Here is a 23,667-nt window from a genome sequence, read left to right as displayed (position 1 = left end):
TAGTGATGCTACCATCCCAGAACTAATCTCAGGTCTGGGGCAATGGTTTTCAAATAGATTCCGTGGGTCACAACCAGTATTTCTCTTGAATGGAATGGGATTGGGGTGGGATGGGATGGGATAGGATAGGATGTATTAAAATGTAGCACACTGGAGCGCCTGGGTGGCGCAGTCAGTTAAGCGTCCGACTTCAGCCAGGTCACGATCTCGCGGTCCGGGAGTTCGAGCCCCGCGTCAGGTTCTGGGCTGATGGCTCAGAGCCTGGAGCCTGTTTCCGATTCTGTGTCTCCCTCTCTCTCTGCCCCTCCCCCGTTCATGCTCTGTCTCTCTCTGTCCCAAAAATAAATAAACGTTGAAAAAAAAAATTAAAAAAATAAAAATAAAAAAATAAAATGTAGCACAGAGTAAGGGCAAGTATTAAGTATGGTTCTACGAAGCATATATATGTGTTGAAGTACTGGGTTGCTGGGTATTGCTCACTGTAGGTGTAGTAGAAACAAACTCCTTTGAAAGCCACTGATCTAAGAATATTGTGGACTTTCATACTGATTAAGAATCTCACCAGTCTAGGTCTACTGATGACAGAGTTTTTCAAGTTCAGTATAGTACTGATTCTGAAGATTCTCTTCTGTCTTGTATGTGGGAAACACACTTGTCGTACCATGTTACTGGGCACACGGGGAACCCAGAAACATGGAAGTGAACCTTGCGGAATTAATCAGGCTCCTACTATACAAAATAGTGGAAAGATTTTACAAGTGCCCCCGTGGTTCAGTTTTCATTTGCCTTAGTAGTAGGTGAAAAATAAGGGTGAGTGTTGAGCAGGGTCTCGGCATTTAGGATTTGTTGTTAGCAAGTGATGATGATGTGAATCGCAAATTCACATGTGTATTTATCAATTGTGTTTCTTTTCTTAAATTCCTAGGAAGTGGGATATTTATATGATTTATTCCATTTAGAAAAAAAATTATTGCATATAAACTTTGTGCCAGGCTCTTTTCTAAAGGCTTTACATATATGAACTCATTTAAGCCTCACCACAATACCGTGCATTAGGTACTATTTTTGTCCGCATTAGATAGAGGCACAGAGAGGTTAAGTAAGTAGTCCCTGGTCACAGAGCACAGCCAAGTAGCCTGACTCCGGAGGCAGTGCTCTCATACTGCGTAGGCATTTAGAGGTCCATGTTTTGACATCATCCCCAAATGCTGCCGCTGTTGCTCAACTCCTGTCCAAATGTGCATCTCTCTCTCATCTTCTGGTATCTGGTCAAGACATTTCTAGGTCCTCAGTTACTTCTTCCTGGATCTTAAATGGATCCAGGATCATCTGGAAGGTTGTGGATCTCTAAAGTTCCTTGGAAATACCCTGATGTTTCCCTTTTGGTTACTTTATAGGTTAATCAGATTGTGGCAGCCTTAAAAACCAATAATGTAAATGTCAGTGCCCGGGTACAGGCAACTGCATTTTTCTCTGGTGACCAGGCTTCCAGTGACAAGGAAGGTAAGGAAATCAGTTTTTTTAATATTATGTATTTATTTATTTATTTTTAATTTGAGAGAGAGAGAGAGAGAGAGAGAATGAGCACGAGTGGGGGAGGGGGCAGAAGGAGAGAGAGAAAGAATCTTAAGCAGGCTCCACGCTGAGTGTGGCTGATGCAGGGCTCGATCTCAAGAGTTATGAGATCATGATCTGAACCAAAATCAAGAGTCTGACGCTCAACCAACTGAGCCACCCAGGCACCCCGGTAAATCACTTTATCAGAAATTCCTTTTGCCTGGAGTAAGTTGCTGATTTACAAATGCCTGCCTTATGATTTTAAAATCTTAATGTCCCAGAAGCTTCGCATTCCTGTCCATGTGTTCTCATAGATCTTGTGGCAGTGTGCATTTCGTTTCAGAACCAAGTGGTATTTCTACCATAGATCACTGCTGTCACTAATCGATGCTTAAATAATTCCTTCGGCAAGTACTTATTTTGCAAAAACAGTAATAGCCACCCTAACAACTCTGGCCGTCATTCGTTGAGATCATGTTGTGTGCCAAGCCCTTGGCTCATTTGCCAGTATACACACAGTATCCCAGCTAACACTCCCCTTAAGTCTCACTTTACAATGAGAGTCTGGAGGCTGCACCCAAAGCCACACAGCCAGTAAGTGGTGAAGGCGAGCCTGCCTGACTCTGGGGCCCACACGCTTCCCCTTTCTGTCATACTGCTGTGTGTCCCTAGGCTTCCAACGGGCTGCTTCTGTTTGCATCTTGGTCTCCAGAAGTGTATGTCCTACCTTGGATCTTAATATTTTGATTTTCGATGGAAATTGATGCCCTTGGCAATTTTTTTCTTTTAGATTCTTAAGGTACATTCTTTTGCTTTTTCCAGTGTAGTGTCCCCTTAATTTTGTATGTATAGTTGAATAAAAACAGCTGTATAATACAATTAACATTCTCAACTGTGGGACAGAAATTATTCTGGGGGCGCCCGGTGGCTCAGTCGGTTAAGCATCCCGTTCTTGATTTCAGCTCAGGTCATGATCTCACGGTTCATGAGACGGAGCCCCGCGTCAGGCTCCATGCTGACAACGCAAAACCTGCTTGGTTTTGCCCCTCCCCTGCACTCACTCTCTCTCAAAATAAATAAATAAACATTAAAAAAGAAAAAAACTTATTCTGAGTTTAAACTCCAATTCAATGTTCCCCTGTTCTAGACAGGCACACCACTCCAAAGCATCAGAATTTCATCATTAAAAACATTAAAACTGGGACCAGGGATCTGTTTGTGATTGAAGGTAATTCAGGCAGTCCTTGATTTGCAGAAATCTACCTTAAAACACCTTACACATGTAGATGTTAGCAGGCTCCAGGCATTCAGGAAATGGTGGACAGCTCCGCTGAGCTGAGTTTACTGAGTTTACCAGCTATCACTGGTTTTGACTGGCTTTAACAAAAGAGAAGGGATTGAGTCAAATGGATGGATGGACCCCAGATTTTTTTTTTTAAGTAGGAGAAGGGATGTTAGACATTAGATAGACCTCATTTTAAAAGTGAAGACTCATGGTATCAGAGAAGGAGATGACTTATCCAGCGTCACCTGTCATAGCTAGTAGACTTCTGTCTCTGAATTCAGTTGGGCGTCCGACTTCGGCTCAGGTCACAATCTCGCGGTCCATGAGTTTGAGCCCCACATCGGGCCGTGTGCAGACAGTTCGGAGCCTGGAGCCTGCTTTGGATTCTGTGTCTCCCCCTCTCTCTCTCTCTCTCTCTGTCCCTCCCCACTTGTGCTCTATCTCTGTCTCTCTTTCAAAAGTAAAATAAACATTTAAAAAATAATAAAAAGAAAAAGATGATGAAAAAGATCGGCCCCTCTTTGTTATGCCTAATTTTTCTACCTTGAAGTCACAGCATTCACATACCACAGACCATAGCGACTATTAAAATATATAAAAACAGGGGCGCCTGGGTGGCTCAGTCGGTTGAGTGTCCGACTTCGGCTCAGGTCATGATCTCGCGGTCCGTGAGTTCGAGACCTGTGCCGGGCTCTGTGCTGACAGCTCGGAGCCTGGAGCCTGCTTCGGATTCTGCATGTCTCTCTCTCTGACCCTTCCCCGCTCGTGCTCTGTCTCTGTCTCAAAAATAAATAAACGTTAAGAAAAAAAAAATTTGTTTTTTAAATAAAAAAAGAACAAATGACGAAACTGAGGCTGTGAGCTTAAATGAGTCTCTAAGGCCAGCTAGAGCCAGAATTTTAACTCTGGTCAATTTGGTTGTAAAACTATCATAATTGTTACTAATTTTTTTTTTCTTTCACTCTCCGTTCTGTTTCTTTCAGAGGATTATATTTGTTATGCCCATGGTCTGGTATCTGATTACATCCCTAGAGAACTCAGTGACGACCTGTGTAAATATTTAAAGTAAGTATCATTCCTCTTCAGTCGTAATTAGGAAGTACCTCAGTGCTTCCTGGTCTCCCAGCAAGAGGTCCTTTATGGCTCATCACATCACATCACTATGTTTGATAAGAGAGTATTCTCGACTTACCTCCTGGACCGTGTGGTTTTTTCGTGGACACTGGTGGATTGGAACAAACTGGTTTGGTGGATACTGATTGCGGAAACTTGTGAATGTTAGGACTGGATTTTTGGATTGGTATGATTTTAGAGGGTAAACAGTATTAAAATTGATCCCCAGTTACACTTAACTAATTTGGTTCTTTGTGATGATTTTAAGAGAAATAAAGGTTAGAAGGAAAGAAGAGATGGCATGTGGAATATTCTTGAAAGCTACATGTAAAGGCTTTGTACCATATTTACCATCATTGGATACTCACCAAATACCTTCATTTTGCCCAGCACTCGAAGCTGAAAGGATGAAACACAATCTGTGTCAGAGGGCAGAAAACGGGTTTAAGAAGGACCTGATTTGTGTTATGTCCTTCATAAAGATATTTAATATACTATAAAGACTTTACCTTAGGCTGAAAAGAATGTGTTTATTTTCTAGATTTTAGTGACTATTGTTAAGATTTTATGGGTGTGATAATAGCTTTCCCTGATTCTTCTAGTAGCTTTCTCCTCTGATACATAAACATAAAGCGACTTCTTAACAGATGCATAGTTGCTGTTTTTAGCAAATTACTTAGGTCCTACTTTAAAAAACAATCAGTGGGGGCGCCTGGGTGGCTCAGTTGGTTAGGCATCCACCCAACTCTTGGTTTCAGCTCTGGTCATGATCTCATGCATCGGGCTCTGTGCTGTGGCACAGAGTCTGCTTGGGATTCTCTCTCTCTCTCCCTCACTCTCTGCTCCTCCCCAACTCACGCTGTCGCCATCTCTCTCAAAAATAAACTTAAAAAAGAAAAAAAAAAAACAGTGGGAACTGGTTTCTAGTGTAGTTAAAGTGTTTGCAAAGCCTGCTTTCAATCAATAACCCTATCTTTCTGTTTAATATTCCCCTGGGTTTCTCAGTGCCTGTTTGTCTCATTAGAGACCTATGTCTCTGTACTCCCATTATTTTTTAGATTCTTTTCTTTACCCTGAAGTGTTTGAAGATTTGGGGAGAAAGATAGGTCAATTAAACTTCTCTTTAATTGAAGAAAAGTAAAGTTTGTGTGACTTTTTGTCAACAATTAAAATAATTTTCAATTTCATATATGTGCTGCATTCGTCGTTTTTGAAGAAAAAAAAAAAATCCTACAATGCCAGAATGCAAATTTCTAGAGGCTAAAGTAAAGCAATTCCATTTCAACAATGAGTTCTAATTTTGTTTTTTAGTTCAGACAGTGTCACTACAAGGAAAATGAAGATTTCTTCATTTAGAGAAATTTCATTCCTTTCACTGAGGCAGTTGTACAGTCAGATACATGGAGGTGAAGCTGTTCCCTAAAAGTGGGACTTGTAAGTCCTAAGCTGGCCCAGACTCTCTGTTTGCTTGTCTATGAAAAACAATGACTATGATTCTTATTTTTCACTCCTTAGGCTTCCAGAACCTTCAGCTTCATTGCCAAACCCTCCATCAAAGGTAAGGAGCTGTGACTAAGCTATCTTTGGGGCACTTGGAAAAATATTTCATTTTTACCACATACGTTTAGTTTGTTCTAGTACATTTGAAAGCTTTTTTTTTTTTTTTAAGGTTATTTATTTTGAGAGGGAGAGAGCACAAGCAGGGAGGGGCAGAGAGAGAGTGGGAGAGAGAGAATCCTAAGCAGGCTCTGAGCCATCAGTGCAGAGCCCGACATGGGGCTCAAACTCACAAACTGTGAGATGGTGACCTGAGCCGAGATAAGAGTCAGATGCTTAACCGACTAAGCCACCCAGGCACCCCCATTTTAAAGCTTTCTAAATCCGCCTTGCATGGACTGATGTTGTATGGATTAAAGATTGTAATGAGCTGTCCATCGGTATTTTTTATTTTTGTAGATTTTACCTGAATGATAAAGTGCTGTGAAAACCAGATAAGAGCTGGTTTTAGCCAGATACCTACGTAAAAGTCTTATAGATACGTGACGAAATCTTCTTGAGTCAGCCAGATCCTGTAATTAACTTTATTAATCATCAGGAAGACTCCATGTATAACTTAAACTCGCTTTGCCAGATCTAATTGTTACTGGCACAGAGGTGAGCAGAGCATGATTTTTGTAACACAGAGAATCCTTTGAACAAAGATAGCCAAACTTTTTTTTTTTCCTCCCCTTGAAATGATCAGCGCAGCTTTTGTGTTGCACAAAACTCTTCCTCTTCCAGCTGTTCTCCGACCGCCACCCACCGCTCCCCTGCTCCGTGGGCCGCAGCTTGTTTTTGTCTCCCAGATACAGAGAGTAGAGAAGGCAGCCATGAACCACACCTGATGGCACACTGCGGCATCCCTCAGTCCAGGCCTGATCTCAGACAAGCGAGCGCTGCTCAGAGACAGGGAAATAAACACATGCATCAGCTTGTCAGTGAGGCCATTCTCCTGCCAACAGAATAATGGATGCCCTGAGAATGTACAGTGGACACGTCATGGATGTTAAAGCACTTTCTGTCTTCCCGGCCTTCACGATGGCCAACATACTCGGGGTCATTTTTGTTTGTTTGTTTTTGTTTGTTTTGTATCATGTCCTGTTAAAGTGCGTCAGTAGTAGCTATGGGCCATTTTCAGCAGATCGAGGAGGGGCATCCTTTTCTCTGGAGGAATAGCACTGGGCAGAGGTCAGTTGCTAAGGTCATTCTAGGGCAGACCCACACTTCTTCCAGTCTGGTAGTTAATCTCTGACAGTAAGTAGCTCTAGGGGACAGAGACATGATTGCCTTCCTGTAACTAGGGAGATGGGCATATCCGTTTCTCTCTCATATCTCTCCTTCCAAAACCTAAGCATCTTTCTCCCAAATATCCGTCTTCCATAGTAACTTAGAGATCATTCGTGAACAGATTGAAGCCTGTTCTTGAAGCTTTTGGCCTCTGATAGTATCCGGGGTAATGCATTTCATACGTTTGCTTTTAACCTGTTTTTCTGTTTTCCTATTTGAATTTCCAAAATGTAAATCATTTGTGATGTCATTCATCATTTATGATTTAGATCGGAGGTCAGCAGACTTACTCTGCAAAGGCCAGAGAGTGAATACTTGAGGCTTCACGAAGCAGCTGGTTTCTGTCACAACTGCTCAGCCCTGCTGTGGTAGCACAGAGACAGCCACAGACGATTCATAAACGAAGGCGGGCGGCCGTGTTCCAGCCCAACTTCATTTATAAAAACAGGCGGCCGGCAGGGCTTGGCCTGCGGGCGGTTTGCCAAGCCCTGATTTAGATCTCCCAGTCCTGTTTCCCCTAAATCTCAGCCTCATCTCCTGGATTGTTTAGTTGCTTTTTGAGGTCTCCCGGTCTATTGTGTCTTCCTGGGGCTCCAGCGTGCAGAGTGCGAACTGCACTGGATGATGTACCACGGCTTAAACAGGCTTAGGATAATGTCTTCTGCTAGCTTTCTTGTCTGCGTCCAGGATTTGATTGATTTTTACAGTAATAGAGTTGACCGTTTTCAGGAAATACGTTCCAGTGGCTATTAGGTATCTTTGTATCTGTTTGTAATGATGGCACGAAGCCTGTCATCCTTAATATGTTTCGCATTATTTTCTTACTATCACATGTTTGCCTGTATTGAAGCCCTGCTTCCACCCGTCGCCCCCTTCCATCCTTTGAATTTATCGCTGGCAGCTGGCAGAGCCGAATGCAGTCAGTAGGTTGGAGACGCTCCTGAGCTCCTTCTTGCAGCTCGTTTGTAAGAATCAGACCATCCTAGCATGAATCCCTGTGGTACTCTTCTGTTTGCCCCCCTCTCTTTCCAGAACTGTACCCGCTTAGTCATACCCTTTGTTACTGTCTTTCTGAGCCCTTTTCTATTTCTTCTGAAACATCCCTCCAAACCTATAGTGATTTGGTCTTTTAAATAACAAAAATTCAAGTGAGTGTAACAACTATGACTCTTTCAAGGGTATTCAACGTGAGCTGTGAATAACACTCAAGAAAATTCCAGGCAGAGCCTTCCACAATCAATTTCTGTTATTGTGAGCACTGATGACTGGTGTCTTGCTTAGCAGTGAGCCATTAAAACACCTGGACAAGTCAGTCATCTTACGAAACATTTTATATTTGTGAAGAAGCACTTTTCATCTTAACCTTTACCTTGAACATTTTTCATTTGACTTCCTTTTCCGTGAAAAGTAAATACGCCCAAGGGTTTATAATGACATCTGTAGAACATTTTGCCACAGAGAAGGAAAGTAAACCACCTTATAACGTTAAGCTTTTTGCAGTTTGCATCAGAGCCTTCATCGTTATTCCCTGCGAGTTCCACTCTCCTGGCTGAAGAGACTTTTCTAGTAAAAATATGCATCACCTAAATACCCCTTACTGATCTTAATTTAAGTAGAAACATGTATTCTTAAGTTCCTTGTATACATACTTTGCTGGTAGGTAGTTCATTCGTGATAAGCTAGTCTTTTTCTTTTGAAGGTTCCCTTCTTAGATTGTGGTGTGCCCAAGAGAAGGTTTTGCCTTATAGATTTCCAGGATGCCCCTGTTTTTTTTTTTTTTTTTGAGTGTCACATAATGTTATAGATTCCCAGGAGTGTGCCCCCCTCCCCGCCCTTGTTTAGAATGAAGTATTTCAAGACCTGTTGTTTTATCCCCTTGGGTTTCATTCATGTGCCAGGGTATCTTTTAGCCCTAGCCCTGAAGTTCTTTGTTCAGCAAAAGATGGGATATGAAGAGGGAAGCCAGGAACAAATCTGCATTTCCCAGGGAAGAGTCACGTTAGATCTTGTCAACCCAGTGTTTCCACAAAGAACCCAAAAACCTATAGAAGACCAGGTTGTGGTCACTGTGCAGTTAGTTCTCTGTGTTAATCATCAAGACTTCCCTGCCCTGTTGTGTGCCTTTTACATAGTAAATGTGTCACGATTCCTTCTATAATGGGACCATTAAGGCCACAGTCTAGCTCTTGACAAGATTCTCCCATTCCTTGGTGCACGAGGCTCATGTGGATGGTGAAAATATGAGGTAGAGGTGGGCTTGGTTGCACCGGGCCTCATGGAAAGAGCACTTGTTAAGAAATGGAGATCCCAGCCCTTGTCCTCTGCTAGGTGGCCTTGATCATTTGATTAGTCTCTCTGTGCTTCCTTCTGCTGGCTTCATGCTTTGCAAGGTTGTCCTTGTGTGACAAACTGAGATAGTTCAGTTGAAAGGAGGTAAGAACATGAAGCTATACAAAAATGGTAACAACAGAATCATGGTGTGCCTTCTTCCTCAGTGGACGTTACACCAGCCCAGATGGTGAATGCAGTGGGGGTTCTGGCTGGACACCTGGCCCCCTTAAAGGAAATTCTTCTCTTTGACCCCTGTGCCTGCCTTCACCCCGTTAGACTGTCCTGGAAGTCAGCAGTCACCTAGATGCCTCCTGGTCCTGGTACATACAAAATATGTGATCAGTACCACTAGACTGCCCAAGGGGCTGGGTCGTGGGCTCACCTGATCATATCCCGCCATCACCAAGGCTGCTTTTCAGAAGGGACGTGTGGCTTCATTCCCCAGACAATTGGCAAAATGCAAAGTAAAGCCCTTTGCCGGGTCTGTTGTTCCATTTGGCCTTGATGTGGGTCCAGATTGGCCCTGTTGTTTTCTTAAAAATGGAGTGATGTGTCGAGGTGACATTTTATACCACTTTACTGCTCTAACATTGCAGAAAGTAAAGTTATCCGATGAGCCTGTAGAAGCAAAAGAAGATTACACTAAGTTTAACAGGAAAGATTGGAAGACTGAAAAGGTATGTCCAGCTGTAGTGGCATATTCTTGGATCCCGTAGGTGATCCTGCATGAGGACACGTAGGAACAATTACATGCTTGATGGTGATTTTACAGTTTTAACCACGAAGAATTGTTAACTTGCATTTCTGCGACTCAGTAATTCAAAATTGTGAATGACAATGGATATGTCAAGTCAAGAAGACTTGTGAGGCACGAAGGCAATATGCTTAGCAAGAGTGTGCCTACCCTTGGCTCTATATTAAGAGTAGGGGGGCACAAAGAGAGGGGGCCTCCACAGGTCATTTTTTTGTCAACTCTACTACCTGGAAGCTTCCTGGAACTTATGACGAGGACCATAATTACTAATATGAAATAGGGTACAAATAATTTTCTAATCTGTGTTTATCCTTTTCATTTGATTTTTTAACAGCTTTAAGTTTTTCTGAGGATTAAATAATAGGAATTGTTTCTTCTTGTGATTTTCTCATTATTTTTATGCTTAAAAAGACCTTGCCCAATCCAAGATAAATTAACTTCCACTTGGATTTTAACATTTAACCCCCCCCCCCACCTTAGAGCTTAATGTTTTTTTTATAATTTTTTTCTTTGATCTATACGTAATTCATCTGGGCATGTGACGTCAGGGGAAAATCCAGGTTGAGATCTGGCAAGATAGCTGGTCCCCTCAATGGCTTCTGTAAGCAGGGCGGGTTTTGGCATTCTCTGTGAGAACTGCTTCTGCCCCACCCTTGGAACTGCTGCTTTCTGTTGTATCTATTTGGGCACCGCCCCAGGGAAATGAGGGGCTGGACCCGGCTGTCTGTTAAAGACAGGGGATAACTTGTCTCGAAGAGACTGCCACTTTTCACCATCCCGTGAGAAAATAAGCCTTCTAAAATATAAGTACAGAATGTGAGAAGCAAGGTTTCAGGGATCAGACACCGTGCCCTTAAAAGGTTCTCTGTCAATGACTATCTCACAGTTCACAGGGAGACACAGGAATTGTTTTCCTTCGCTGCTTCCCATCGCGTATGCTTCTGCTGAGAAGTTATGATGCACTGAAGGAAACTCGGCTACTATTTACCTCCTGTTAGTGCTCGTTCCAGGATGTGGCAAAAAACCAAAACAAACGGAAACAAAACAAACAGTGACCATAAAGAGATAGAAATTTAAAAGGCAGAGTCACTTGGAGTCAGCTTTTTGAAAAGTTCTTAGTTGGAGGAATCCCCGGGCAGTGGTCCTGCTGGTCTGGGATGCTCTGCAGTACAGGTTATCTTTTGAATATTATAGTGTTGGCCTTGGTTTCCCGGAGAGCCTATGAATAAACTCCAACAGTAAATTGTTGTGAATTATTCATCGTGCTGTAATACCAGGCTGTAATTCCTCCTCTGATAACCGCAGCCTATGTCAGTTCCTTTGTTGGTGTTATTGCACTTAAAACACCCTCCAGAATTATTCCCCTAAAGTAAACCATTGGTTGCAACATTCCCCTCCTTAGAAGGCAGCCGTTTTGCGTCCTGGTTCTTTTAACGTATTTTGTGTCTTAGGTCTGAATTCTGAATAGAAATCAGAACTTTAAAAAAAAAAAAATTATCATTCCCTTATGAAGCACGTTACCAGCAAATACTTCTCTTAATGAACCTTGAGACATGCGTGGTCTTGTTTGATTTGCATGTATGATTCATAAACGTTACATTTGTAACAGTTGTTCTCTTATTTTCCTTAACAGAAAAATAACAAAATGACCGCAGCTCAGAAGGCTTTGGCTAAAGTTGACAAGAGTGGAATGAAAAGTATTGATTCCTTTTTCGCTGCGAAAAATAAAAAAAAAAATTGAAAAGACTTGAAACTTTGAAAATGAAATCTAGCAAAAAATATTCGCCTTTTCCAGGTTCCGTTTTTGTCCTTCCTCCATGCCACTCTACCTCCTGACCCTTAATTACCACCTTTTGAAAAAATAAAACAAAAAAGCTTTTTTAAAATGAGGGCAGTTTTCAGAGTCGAACATTTCTTGGCATTTGATTTTTGTGTTTCTGAACAAAATATGGGAAAGTAATTGGGTAACTTCATGGCCTGTGGCCTTCAGAGTCTTGTCTGACATCATGAAAAGTCATCAAGTGAACAGAGCTGATCTGTAGCTAGCCTCACAGTTTCCTCAATAAACGAACATGTGACCATATTTGAGTGTATGCCTGTAATTTTGCACAACTTTGCCACATGGTACCTGTGGCGATCTGGTTTTCAGGGTACCAAGAGAATTCAGATAACAGCTGTCAGAAACTACTAGTTTTCTAAAAGCCTTTAGTTTTTGGTAAATCTTTTGTTTAACACTGTCTGTTTTACGAGTACCTGTTGTTTGCAGAAAATAGAGAAAAGTATAAAATTAAAATTCGAATCTCCCACCTTGACACTGGCTGGAGATAATATGGCATGTGTTTTTATAAGAATAATTTTTTAAGGAATCCTAGTAGTAATTTTATAATCTTTTTCCTTGACAACATCATTTCGTGAGCATTTTCCCAGGCTGCCAAAGTATTTTTCATAAGTATGCTTTTTAAATCATGGTCATTTTAGGGGCACCTGGGTGGCTCAGTCAGGTAAGCGGCCGACTTCGCCTCAGGTCATGATCTCGCGGTCCGTGAGTTCGAGCCCCGCGTCGGGCTCTGTGCTGACAGCTCAGAGCCTGGAGCCTGTTTCGGATTCCGTGTCTCCCTCTCTCTGACCCTCCCCTGTTCATGCTCTGTCTCTCCCTGTCTCAAAAATAAATAAAAGACTAAAAATATTTAAATATTTAAAATATTTAATTTAAATAAATAATAAATAAAAATAAAAAATAAATAATTTAAATATTTAAAATATGTAAAATATTAAAAAAAATTTTTTTAATGATGGTCATTTTAAATTATTTGGATACTTGATTAGTTCATGACCATGACATTTAGATTACTTACACTGTTTCACTGTTTGAAGAATCACATTATAAGTAAATATTTGTCCAAGCCTTTATTTATTTTTTTATTTTTTTAATGTTTATTTACTTATTTTTGAGAGAGAGCAAGAGAGAGAGCGAGAGAGAGAGAATAAGCAGGGGTGGGGGGAGGGGGAGCAAAGAGGAAGGGAGACACAGAATCCGAAGTGGGCTCCACGCTCTGTGAGCTGTCAGCACAGAGCCCGACGCGGGGCTTAAACTCACGGACTGCGAGATCATGACCAGAGCCAAAGTCAGATGCTCAACTGACTAAGCCAGCCGGGTGCCCTTTGTTCAAAACGTTTAGTTCTCCATTAGAATGGATTTTTAGATGTGGGCTTCCCAGTTTATAACTAAACTTTCCAAATACATACTTATGGGAAGATCTTTCACAGAAAGTGTATGGGATCTTGTACTGTATCATATGGTAGTATCAGTCCTTGTCTTATTCATGCCACCTGGTTAGCTTTGAATGTTATCTTTGCAAATAAGTGGGGGGAAAGGCATTTTATTGTGGTTTTAATTCGCATTTCCCTAATTAGTAATAATATTTAATATTTTTTCACATTTCCTTCACCATTTGTCATCTTATAGAGAATTGTCTGATTATGTCCTCTGTTAAATTGTTGGAGTGTCGGGGCGCCTGGGTGGCTCAGTCGGTTAAGCAGCTGACTTCAGCTCAGGTCATGATCTCGCGGTCCGTGAGTTCGAGCCCCGTGTTGGGCTCTGTGCTGACAGCTCGGAGCCTGGAGCCTGCTTCAGATTCTGTGTCTCCCTGTCTCTGACCCTCCCCTATTCATGCTCTGTCTCTCCCTGTCTCAAAAATAAATAAACGTTAAAAAAAAAAATTTTTTTTTTAATTGTTGGAGTGTCAGTATTTTTCTTATGGACCCTAAAGATATTCTATAACTTAAAGACATTCTTGTTTGTCCACTATATTCATTGTTAATTTTTTTTCTTGGCCTGTAAATTGTCTTTAATTTTGTGTATGACTTTTTTGTCATGCAGATGGTTTTGGTTTTTTTTTTTTTTTTAATGTTTATTTATTTTGGGGACAGAGAGAGACAGAGCATGAATGGGGGAGGGGCAGAGAGAGAGGGAGACACAGAATCGGAAGCAGGCTCCAGGCTCTGAGCCATCAGCCCAGAGCCCGACGCGGGGCTCGAACTCATGGACCGCGAGATCGTGACCCGAGCTGAAGTCGGACGCTTAACCGACTGAGCCACCCAGGCGCCCCCAGATGGTTTTGGTTTTTAAGTAGACGTGTGTGTGTGTGTGTGTGTGTGTGTGTGTGTGTGTGTGTATAAACTTTTCCTTTACATTGATGTTATACTTAGAAGGATGTTTCCCTTTGCAGGAAGGTTAACCACTTATTTTCTTCTAATTTTTCAATAATTAATTTTTTGTTTTATATTTAATTCCTTAAATCATCTACAGAATTTGTGTTTAAATGTGCTGTGAGATAGGGGCGCCTGGGTGGCTCAGTCAGTTGAGTGTCTGACTTCAGCTCAGGTCATGATCTCACGGTCCGTGAGTTCGAGCCCCGCGTCGGGCTCTGGGCTGACGGCTCAGAGCCTGGAGCCTGCTTCGGATTCTGTGTCTCCCTCTCTCTCTGCCCCTCCCCCGTTCATGCTCTGTCTCTCTCTGTCTCAAATAAATAAACATTAAAAAAAAAATTTAATAAATGTGCTGTGAGATAAAGTTCTAATTTAATTGTTTTCTCACCTGTTTATTTTTCCATTGGATCTGTTGGATTATTTTGTCAGGTTCTAAGAATAAGCTCCAATGAGATTTCTATTGAGATGTTGTTAAATCAGTAATATTTGGAAACAAACAGATGTGTTTATAAAATTCATTGTTGTTATTCAGGCATGTAGTAGTTTTGCATATTTCCTAAAATCCTAACCATACCTTTCACTAACATTTGGTTCTCCATCTCCATATAGGTTCTAGATATTTCTCTTAAGGCATATCTCTAAGGTATTTTTGTTGCTATTAATGAAATCTTTTTTTTGTCCTTTAGTTAGATCTTCTAACTGGCTATTTTGTGGCAAAGTTTTACATTTTTACATATTTATCATTTAAATGACCAATTTACTAAACTATTAATTTAAATATTTTTATTATATTCATATTGGGGTTTTGATGCATAAGATACGTATCTTCAAAAAATTGTGTGTAACTCTAATTATATCTCTTATATCTTTTATGTCCTTTTACATGGGTTAATACCTGGAACAGTTAAAGTGTAATAATGGTAGTCATTCTAATTTGTGATTTGATTAATGTACGTTTCCATTAATTCTGACACTAGCTGTAGTTAATATAAGGAATGTCTATTTTTGAAATTTCCTTTCATACTTAGTTTCCTTAAAGTTTTAATTAGTAATTGGTGTTGGCTGTTATCATATCTTTCTGGCATCTCTTGAGATGACAAGAGAGTTTTTATCACTATTGAACTGTACTTGAGTTCCTACCATAAATTCCACCTGACATTAGATGAAGAATACCAAAGTGTATGCTTTCTATGTGGTTTAGCCATGTCAGTTTGTTTTTCTGGGCTTTTACTTAGAATTTTTGCATCTGTATTCAAAAGTAATATTGCTGTTATGTTTAGCGTTAGAATTATGCCACCTTTCCATATTGACCAATGTTCTGGAAGGAATAATTTTGCATAGGAATATTCTATTATTGAAACGTATCAAAGAAAACGTTTGATAAAACCACCTAGCACTGAGACTTCTTTTTCCTTGTTGTTACAGTCTTTAATCTGGAAGAACTTCCCACCTTTTCTTTGTCTTACTTGATCTTGACATTATTGAATACAGGCCATTACTTGGTAGAATGTTCTGTACTTTGAGTTTGCCTAGTGTTTCCTCTTGATTAGATTTGAATGATACCTAATGGGCACCCACGGAGGTGATGATGTGTCTTTCTCATTGCACCGTACCAGGAGTCACAGTGTGACCCAATACCAATGATGTTCACCTAGATTAAGGGGGTGGTAACCTTTGATACAGGTTTATCCACTGTAGAGTTACTGTTTTTTTCTTTATAATTAATAGATAATTTACAGATAAACACTCTGGGATTTTTAACTACACTATTCCTCATCAAACATTTGCCCACAAGGCTTAGAATTGACTGGTGATTTTTCTAACTCCTTCATTTCTTCTATATTTATTTCTTTTTATTTAGCTGGCATTTTAAAAATAAGGAATAGCTTTCCCTTCTCTACTTATTTTTCATCTATGAATTTGTATCAGTATGGACTTGTAGATTTTTTACTTTGCCCACTGTGTTATATTAAATCATTTTGTTGTTCATGTCCCAGAAGGGCCAGTGGGAGCCCCTTCTAGCTGGCCTCTGTATCTTCTTGGTGTGTTTCTATTATTCTTTATTACTTCCTTTCTTCTTCTGTGACAGTTTATTCCAGGCTCTGGTACTCCTTCTGCCCAAGCCATGAATCAGCCTTTTTCCTAAAAATCCAGGGTTCCTTATCATGGAGAATGGTATTTAGAAACCAAAATCTAGGCACAAAATGTGCTCATTGCTTCTATCAATCGATGTGCATGGTTTTTGTGGATTTCTCTCCTACCCCCAGTTCACCAAGAGTTTTGATCAGGAATGGGTATTGAATTTTGCCACATATTTTTTTTCCTAATTTATTGAGATGATCATGTAGTTTTCCTTTAATAGAGGAATATCTCTTAATATGTGAAATATAATGATTGATTTTGGAAAATTAAAATATCGTTAAATTCCTGGGAAAAACCCTACTTGGTTTATAGTGTATTATTCTTTTCACATACAGTATTGTGTTTTACTTCCTAATATTTTGTAAATGATTTTTGTATCTCTATTCATGAAGGATGTTGGTCTGTGGTTTTCCTTACTTGTAATAATCCTGTCTAGTTTTAGTGTCAGAGTAAAACTGACCTTAGAAAATAAATTGAGAAATATCCTCTCATCACCTATTTTCTGAAAGAGTTTATATGAGATTAGTAATTGTTGCTTCCTTTTATGTTGGACAGAATTCACCAAATGAAGCCATTTGGGCCTGGAATTTTCTTTCTGGGGAAATTTTTAATTACTAATTCAATTTCTGTAACAGATAGAGAGCTATCCTAATTTTCTTCTGTGTGTGTGCACCAGTTTAAGTAATTTCTGTCTTTCAAAGAAATATGTGTTTCATCTGTATTGTCAAGTTTATTGACATAAGTTGCTTCTCATATTTTTATTATCTCTTTTATATCTGTGGATCTGTAGTGATTTTCTTTTTTCATACCTGATTGGTCGTGTCTGTTTTTGTTTTTGTTTTTGTTTTTGTTTTTGTTTTAGTTTTTGGTTGATCCAACTAAAAACTTTTTAACTTCTTTGATCCCTTCAAAAAATCATTGTCTTGTGGCTTGTGTGATTTCTGATGAGACATCTGTGATAATTTTTGTATTTCCTCTAGCTTATATAAAGTGTGTTCCCTTTCCTCCCTGGCTTCTTTTAAGATTTTTCTTTATTGTTAGTTTTCAGCAAGTTGATTATGATGTGTTGATGTGGGTTTCTTTGTGATAACTTGTTTGTGGGCCTATCGAGCTTCTTGAATCTTTGAATTTGTAATTTTTTATCAAATTTGGAAAATTTCTGGTCAGTGTTTCTTTAAATATTTTTCTGCTTTTTTTTTCTCCTCACCCCCCTCAGCTTCTAGAACTTCATCCACATGTATGTTAGACCACTTGATAATAGCCCACCAGTCCTCTCACTGAGTTTCTGGATTTTGTTTTATGTTCCATTTTAGACAGTTCTCCCATTGTGTTTTCAAGTTTACTTTCTTATACTGTGTCATCTTCCATTAGCCTCAGCTAGTAAATTTTTATTTCAAATATGGTAATTTTCAGTTATGGATTCTCCATTTGGTTCTTTTTTATGTCTTTCCATTTCTCTTCTCAAATACTTCATTATAGTTACAATAGTTGCTTAAATGTCCGTGTCTACGGGTTACATCGTCTCTGTCACTTCAGGGTCTCTTTCTCTTTCTTTTTTTCTTTACTTTTTAATTTTGGAGTGATTTTAAATATATAGAAAAGTTGCAAAAACAATAGAGTTTACATATACTTTTCACCCAGCTTCCTCTAATGTCAACACCTTATGTAAACATAGTATAATGATCAAACCCAGGAAATTTACAATAATGCAATAGTATTAACTGATTTACCACCTTATTTGAGTTCCACCTATTTTTACATTAACGTTTTTCTATTCCAGAATCTTTTGAAAAAAATTTTTAAGTTTATTTATTTTGAGAGAGAGACAGAGTGAGCAGGGGAGGGGCAGAGAGAGAGGGAGAAAGAGAATCCCCAGCAGGCTCTGTGCTTTCAGCATAGAGCCTGACGCAGGGCTTGAACTCATGAACTGCAAGATCATGACCTGAGCCAAAACCAAGAGTCAGACGCTGGACCGACTGACACTCCACGGCTCCCTAGGCGCCCCTCTACTCCAGAATCTAATCCACCATCACACATTGCATTTAGTTGCCCTGTCTCCTCTGATGTTTCTAACATGTGAGTCTCTCAATCTTCCTTTGTCTTTCAATGACTTTGACAATTCTGAGAATACTGGTCAGTTATTTTGTAAAAATGCCCCTCAGTTTCTGAAACTGTGCTACTATCCTGTTTTTCATGTGATCATTTCATAATACTAAGAACTGATGATTCTAATAACCATGCACACTGTGTAGCATTTATGTATTTCTGCTGTTCTGAGCACTTTACATATAATAACTCCTTGAATCCCCACAACAGCTACAGTCGTAGGGCAGGGTGACATAGGAGCCAGGATAGTGACGTCTAACCCAAACAGCTTACTTAAGTCTCTTGGTCCTTTGCTTCTGTTACTTAATGTTATTTATCTTTTTTGATTCATATGCTGAGTTCGGGGTAAGCTTCAAAAACTTCTGCAAACTATAAAACCACTTAGGTACTTACACAAGAGCCTCCGTTTTCACCAAACCATACATAATTCTGAAGTGGATATCAGAATTACCAGCGTTCTTTTCTTTTTCATGTCTGGTTTGTCTTCGATTTAAATGTTCCCTGTACCCCGGCTCTCAGGCTCTCTCGTCTTTCGAGGCTTATACTTCTCTGGTCCTGCGTTCCCGAGGAGATTCTCCTCCATCCGCTTTAATGTGGATGTCAAGTGGATTGTGTTGTGTTAGTTCGGGTGTGTTTCTCGTGTGCTGTGCCCATTGCCAAGATCATGTTTCTCTCATGAGGAAACTTAGCAAGACACGAAGGCAATTTGGAAGTGAGAAACTAAAAAGCATCCCTTTACTTACCCAATGTACAGTGTTGCTTTTGTTATATGCGAACTTATGACACTAACAAGAAACAGATATCTGAATCTGTAAAAATGTAATAAAGTGAAAAGTGACCAACAACCACCGTGTTTCCAACTGAACTAAAAAGTTTTAAAAAGTAAGAATAATTGGTCTAAAAAGACCGGTTAATTTACAGTAGCTGGATTATACTGTCCCTGGAACCTGCCTTAACTCTGTGGGCCCGGGAGCAAATCACTAGCTTTGTTGGCCCACAGCCGTGTCTTCCCTGTGAAATGAGTCTCGATCAGTGAGTCCTTTTATGTCCTTCCCTGCAGTTGCTGCTGTGTGGGGAGCCTCAGCTCCTTTATACCCAGGAGAAAAATGCTTCAGTACTAAGCTAAGTACATCCAGTACTTAGCATGCATCAGGCACTCCTCTGAGTTCTTTAAGTGGATTATCTTACCTGTTTGACTGGAAGAAAGTCTGAAGGAAACCTGCCAACATGCTCGTTCTGGCTCTTGCGGTGTGCCTGGTATAGACTTGTCTCTTTTCTTCATTTTCCTTAGATTACATTACCTTGCAGCGAAAAAAAACCGTGAAGAACACCATTTGGGGGAAGTAATAACAAAGGCTCACCAAGTGCTCAGCAGATGTTAAGCACTTTTCACGTGGATTTATGTGATTGATCCTTCCAGAAACCGTAGGGCACAATTGGTATTATCTCCCCCATTTTACAGTTGGAAAAGCGAAGTTCACCCTGTGTGCCTGAGGTCACTCGGCTGATAAAGAGCTGAGCCAGAAGCTCACCTCAGGACCCTGACTCCCAGACCAAACTCCCTCTCTCCAGAGGAACTGACTTCCATCACACTCTAGGAAGTCATGCCATCACTAGATTTGAAAGATAGTCTCCTCACATGGTTAGGACGGACTTCCTCCGTTATTAAAGGTGATGGAACTTGCTAGACGTCCTCCCACAAGCCCTCTCTCCAGGACTAATGCAAGCTTTGGAGAGCTCCAGAGTCAGCTGCATTGAAGAGTCAAACCTCTCTATAGAAGACAAAGAGCTCCTGGTCCAGGAAGGGAGGTGTACTGGTATTTTCTTAGTGTCCTTGAGGATGGCCACAGGCTTTGACTCGTCTGAATAATGGGAAGAAGCGATCAGGCTTATACACCTTTCATACACTGGTGTTTATACACTGCTCAGGGTCATTAGACTGACAGAGCGGTTTCCTACCTTGTGTTTGAATAGCTCTTTATGGTTTCCGCAGCCACCACTTCTCAGTAGCTGCACTGATCCTTACAACAACCCTCTGATGTAGACCAGAAAGAGAGGGTGTCCCTGTTCCATGTTGGTCACGGTGGGTGGCACAGACTGAAAGTGGCTGAGCCCACCGCTGCCCTTTTACCTAACTCCGGCCCAGGCCTCTTTCCTTTCAGCCTACCTCAAAGGTACCTTACTCATACCGTTGTGTGTGTAGCTTTATGGCCGTTTCTCCTTCGCTAGTCTGTTTTAATCATGAGTTTTATCTTAAGGAAGGGACACTCAGATTTCCTGGGCTTCATCTTCTTGCCGTATTCAAAACGGGTTCTGCAGGTCCGTGCATCCTCAGCAGTGGTGAGCCAGAATTTAAGGAAAGCCTCTACTTAGCTGGTGCCTCTGCACGTCAGATCTTCAATTCAGCCTCAGCATTTTAGCATTTCCTGTACTTTGGTTAATAAATGTTATTTTGATGGCCTCACGTTAGTCAAGCCCATGTGAGAGGGAGGAAAAACACCATATGTGATTTATAGAGGAATCGACTTCTTCACACGTTAGAAGAGGTGTTACCTTACACGTGTGTTTGAATCAGAAGATGTGTAAAGTTAAAGTTAGTCATGGTATTTGCTCTTTGAAAAGAGAAAAAAGCCAAGGGACAAGCGCAGATTCATTTATTCCTTTAAAAACATATACCAAGCACCTGCTACACGCCAAATGTCCTGGGCGCTGGAAATGCTGTTGTCAACGTGGCCAACAAAAAACACCTGCCTTCAAGAAGTTTCTGGTCTGTGAGCAGAGAGGTGGGCATGTCATGTGGTGCCAGGGCTATGGCAGAAGGGGAAAGGACGGTGATAGTCCTGGGGAGGCAGGTGCTTAGGGAAGGTCATCCCCCATTATGGCACGGAAATCTGATTTCCATTAACTTAAAAAAAATCTTTGAGAACACAGCTCCAGAATAAATGATGTTTGAACTTGGACACGGAAAACAGCGGATCGTAATTACGCGTGTTCAGAGTCAAGTCTTCTTTAGGGACAACTTCCGCCAACAAGTCTGTAGGTACCTATTTTTTATACACTGGAGTCCACATAAGGCCTCCCACTGTCTCATAAAAGGATCTGCGTTTAACAAAAAAGAAAGGAAAAGGCAAAGAGTAGAAAGGATTTAAGAATCATTCATCGTAGAACCTTGTTTTCATAGGTTTCTTATTTTTTTTTTTTTTTTTTTTTTTTTTTTTTGCTAAAATGATGGTGTCCATTCCATAAATTTGGGTGAACTGAAGATTTTGTCTTTCACTCCATTTGAACAGTGGAAAGAAAATACGCTTCCTCCCCACCCCTGGTCCTGGAGGAGACTAATACTAGCTCCAGAAGGAGCTTGGGGATGGAGGCTGGCCACGACCGGAGCCCTGGCCCTTACCTGAGGTCTTCCCTCAGAAGCAGAAGTTTAACCGCTGCTGTTCCTCAGAACTAGAACAGCCCGCCTCGCTTTTCTGTTCTAGAAGGTGCAGATAGTGCTGGGGGTGTCAGGTGACTGCTTCTCCTCAGCAGAATACAACATATGTTTTCCTTTTCTCTCTAGGTGGCAGCACAAAGACAGAGAAGGGACAAGTGACAGCCGTTCCACTCAAAGCTTGGCTGCTTCTTCTAGAACTTCAGATACTCTCAAAGGGCTAAGACTGTTTCTTCTGCGCCTCCTGGAAATTCTCCAAATGCCAAAAGGTGTATTTTAAAGAACTACCCACTGATGATTCATTTCTTCTTTGACTGCTACCGCCCGTCCATTGGTTAATGGCATGCCACCCTGGAGGCAATTCTGTCCCTGGAACTTGAGAGCAGCCTCTGGGTGTGAATCCGCCTGGGGTCTGAGCAGCTCCAGCCACACCGCCCCTCTGCCCGCAGCCTGTCTTCTCTTCCACAGCCTCGTGCTTCTGATTTCAAAGCAGTGGGAGGAGAAGGCTCTTTGTGAGATTGGGGTCCTTTCGAAAACCTGACCACGCTGGCCTAGAATCAATGCCTCCCTGGGGCCAGGTGAATGTGTTTTAGGGATGTGTGTGCCGACCATAAGTACTTGATTTCCACACACTAAAAGCTCTGTTGAACCGAGTTTCTACCCTTACTTAAAAAAGAAAGAAGGGGAGGGGAAGGGAGGGAAAGCCTGACTTTTCTTTACTCTTTATTAATTTGTCAGCTTCTTCTAATTCAACGTGGTAGCTGAACATGGGTATCTTACGACCTGCTGGAGTTACAAACATTGACATTTTTAAAAGAAGCCTAGTATGTGTGTTATTACTATTTTTAAAAGTGGGGACCTAAGACATGGGGGAAAGTGGCAAGTACCTGCCAGAAAATTTCATGGGGAAATCGATGCACAGTGAGTATGTTGTAGGGGGCAGTGGAGGGATTTTTGCAAAGACATCCAGGGATTTGAGCGGGCTCGTCCATCGGACACACAAGGGGAGCAGAGTAGAAGCCACTCGGTGATCTTCCTGCATTCAGACAGGACCCCGAACCTCTTCTTCTTGAAATAGCTTTGTTTCCGATTCTCTAACTCCAGCAGGTAAGTAGAGCCTGGTTCTGGAAAGTACACATCTCCTTCCACACAGAGAAATTTGCATTAACCTTGAAGGACTTTTAATATTCCCGTGCTCTGTAGTTGGTACGTGAGCCGTCCTCTTCAGAAACCCAACTCTAGAGAGCCAGCTGTGGAGCGAGGGTGTACTACAGGCTTCCAAGAGGGAGCACTTGGCAGAAATCACCTGTTTGGAATCCAGGCCATTTGGGTAAGAACCAAGAGCCTGACACCTAGTTCAACATACGGTTGTAGAGTTAAAACCCGGCCTTTTCCGTCCTCTCCTTGCATAATCTCAAGCACTGTCCTTGGGGGCCAGTGTATATTTTGGCCCAGAGCAACTGCCAGCCCTGGAGTTTTACTGCAAAGTGTGCTATGTATCCGGGAGCAACTCGGTTAGCCTCTCAGGACCTCGTATCAGGGCAGAAAAGCCAGCGGATGTGACAGCTGTCCCTTATCTCTTTCTCCTCCAGAAAGACACTGCCGGGAAACCTTGGGTGGGCACCAGGCTCCCACATGGACGAGGCTTCCCCAGCTTGAGAAAGTCTTGTTGGAACAGTTCTGAGTCTTCCACTGGATCCGCTTATCAATTGTGTCCTTGTTCCCCTGCTGCTTTCTTTTCTCCTCTTCTCCTCTCCCTCGCCCTCTCTGTCTCTTGCTACACACACACGCGCACACACACACACACACATACACACACGTACACATACAAATACACACACAAATATCCACACACACATATGTACACATACAAACACACACACACACACACACATACTACCTCAAATATAA

The 23,667-nt window shown here is 41.2% G+C and overlaps 1 protein-coding gene across 4 annotated transcripts in view; it reads left to right on the top strand.

Annotated features, from left to right (window-relative positions):
* RNASEH2B (ribonuclease H2 subunit B) overlaps positions 1 to 11,949 on the top strand; it is a 57,783-nt gene extending 45,834 nt beyond the window's left edge. For 3 of the 4 annotated variants that reach the window (XM_045475326.1, XM_045475334.1, XM_045475306.1), the window contains exons 7-11: positions 1,398 to 1,503; positions 3,826 to 3,907; positions 5,471 to 5,513; positions 9,709 to 9,789; positions 11,500 to 11,949. In XM_045475326.1, the coding sequence (XP_045331282.1) occupies positions 1,398 to 1,503; positions 3,826 to 3,907; positions 5,471 to 5,513; positions 9,709 to 9,789; positions 11,500 to 11,607 (420 nt within the window). In that variant the 3' untranslated portion in view covers positions 11,608 to 11,949. The remainder of the gene's footprint in view (positions 1 to 1,397; positions 1,504 to 3,825; positions 3,908 to 5,470; positions 5,514 to 9,708; positions 9,790 to 11,499) is intronic. The other variant, XM_045475317.1, reaches the window with a different exon arrangement.
* The last annotated feature ends 11,718 nt before the right edge of the window (positions 11,950 to 23,667 follow it).

Source organism: Leopardus geoffroyi, chromosome A1 (genome assembly GCF_018350155.1).
Source record: "Leopardus geoffroyi isolate Oge1 chromosome A1, O.geoffroyi_Oge1_pat1.0, whole genome shotgun sequence".
Lineage (NCBI taxonomy): Eukaryota > Metazoa > Chordata > Mammalia > Carnivora > Felidae > Leopardus > Leopardus geoffroyi.
The sequence above is the reverse complement of the archived record's forward strand: the minus strand, read 5'-3'. Positions and strand labels throughout refer to the sequence as shown.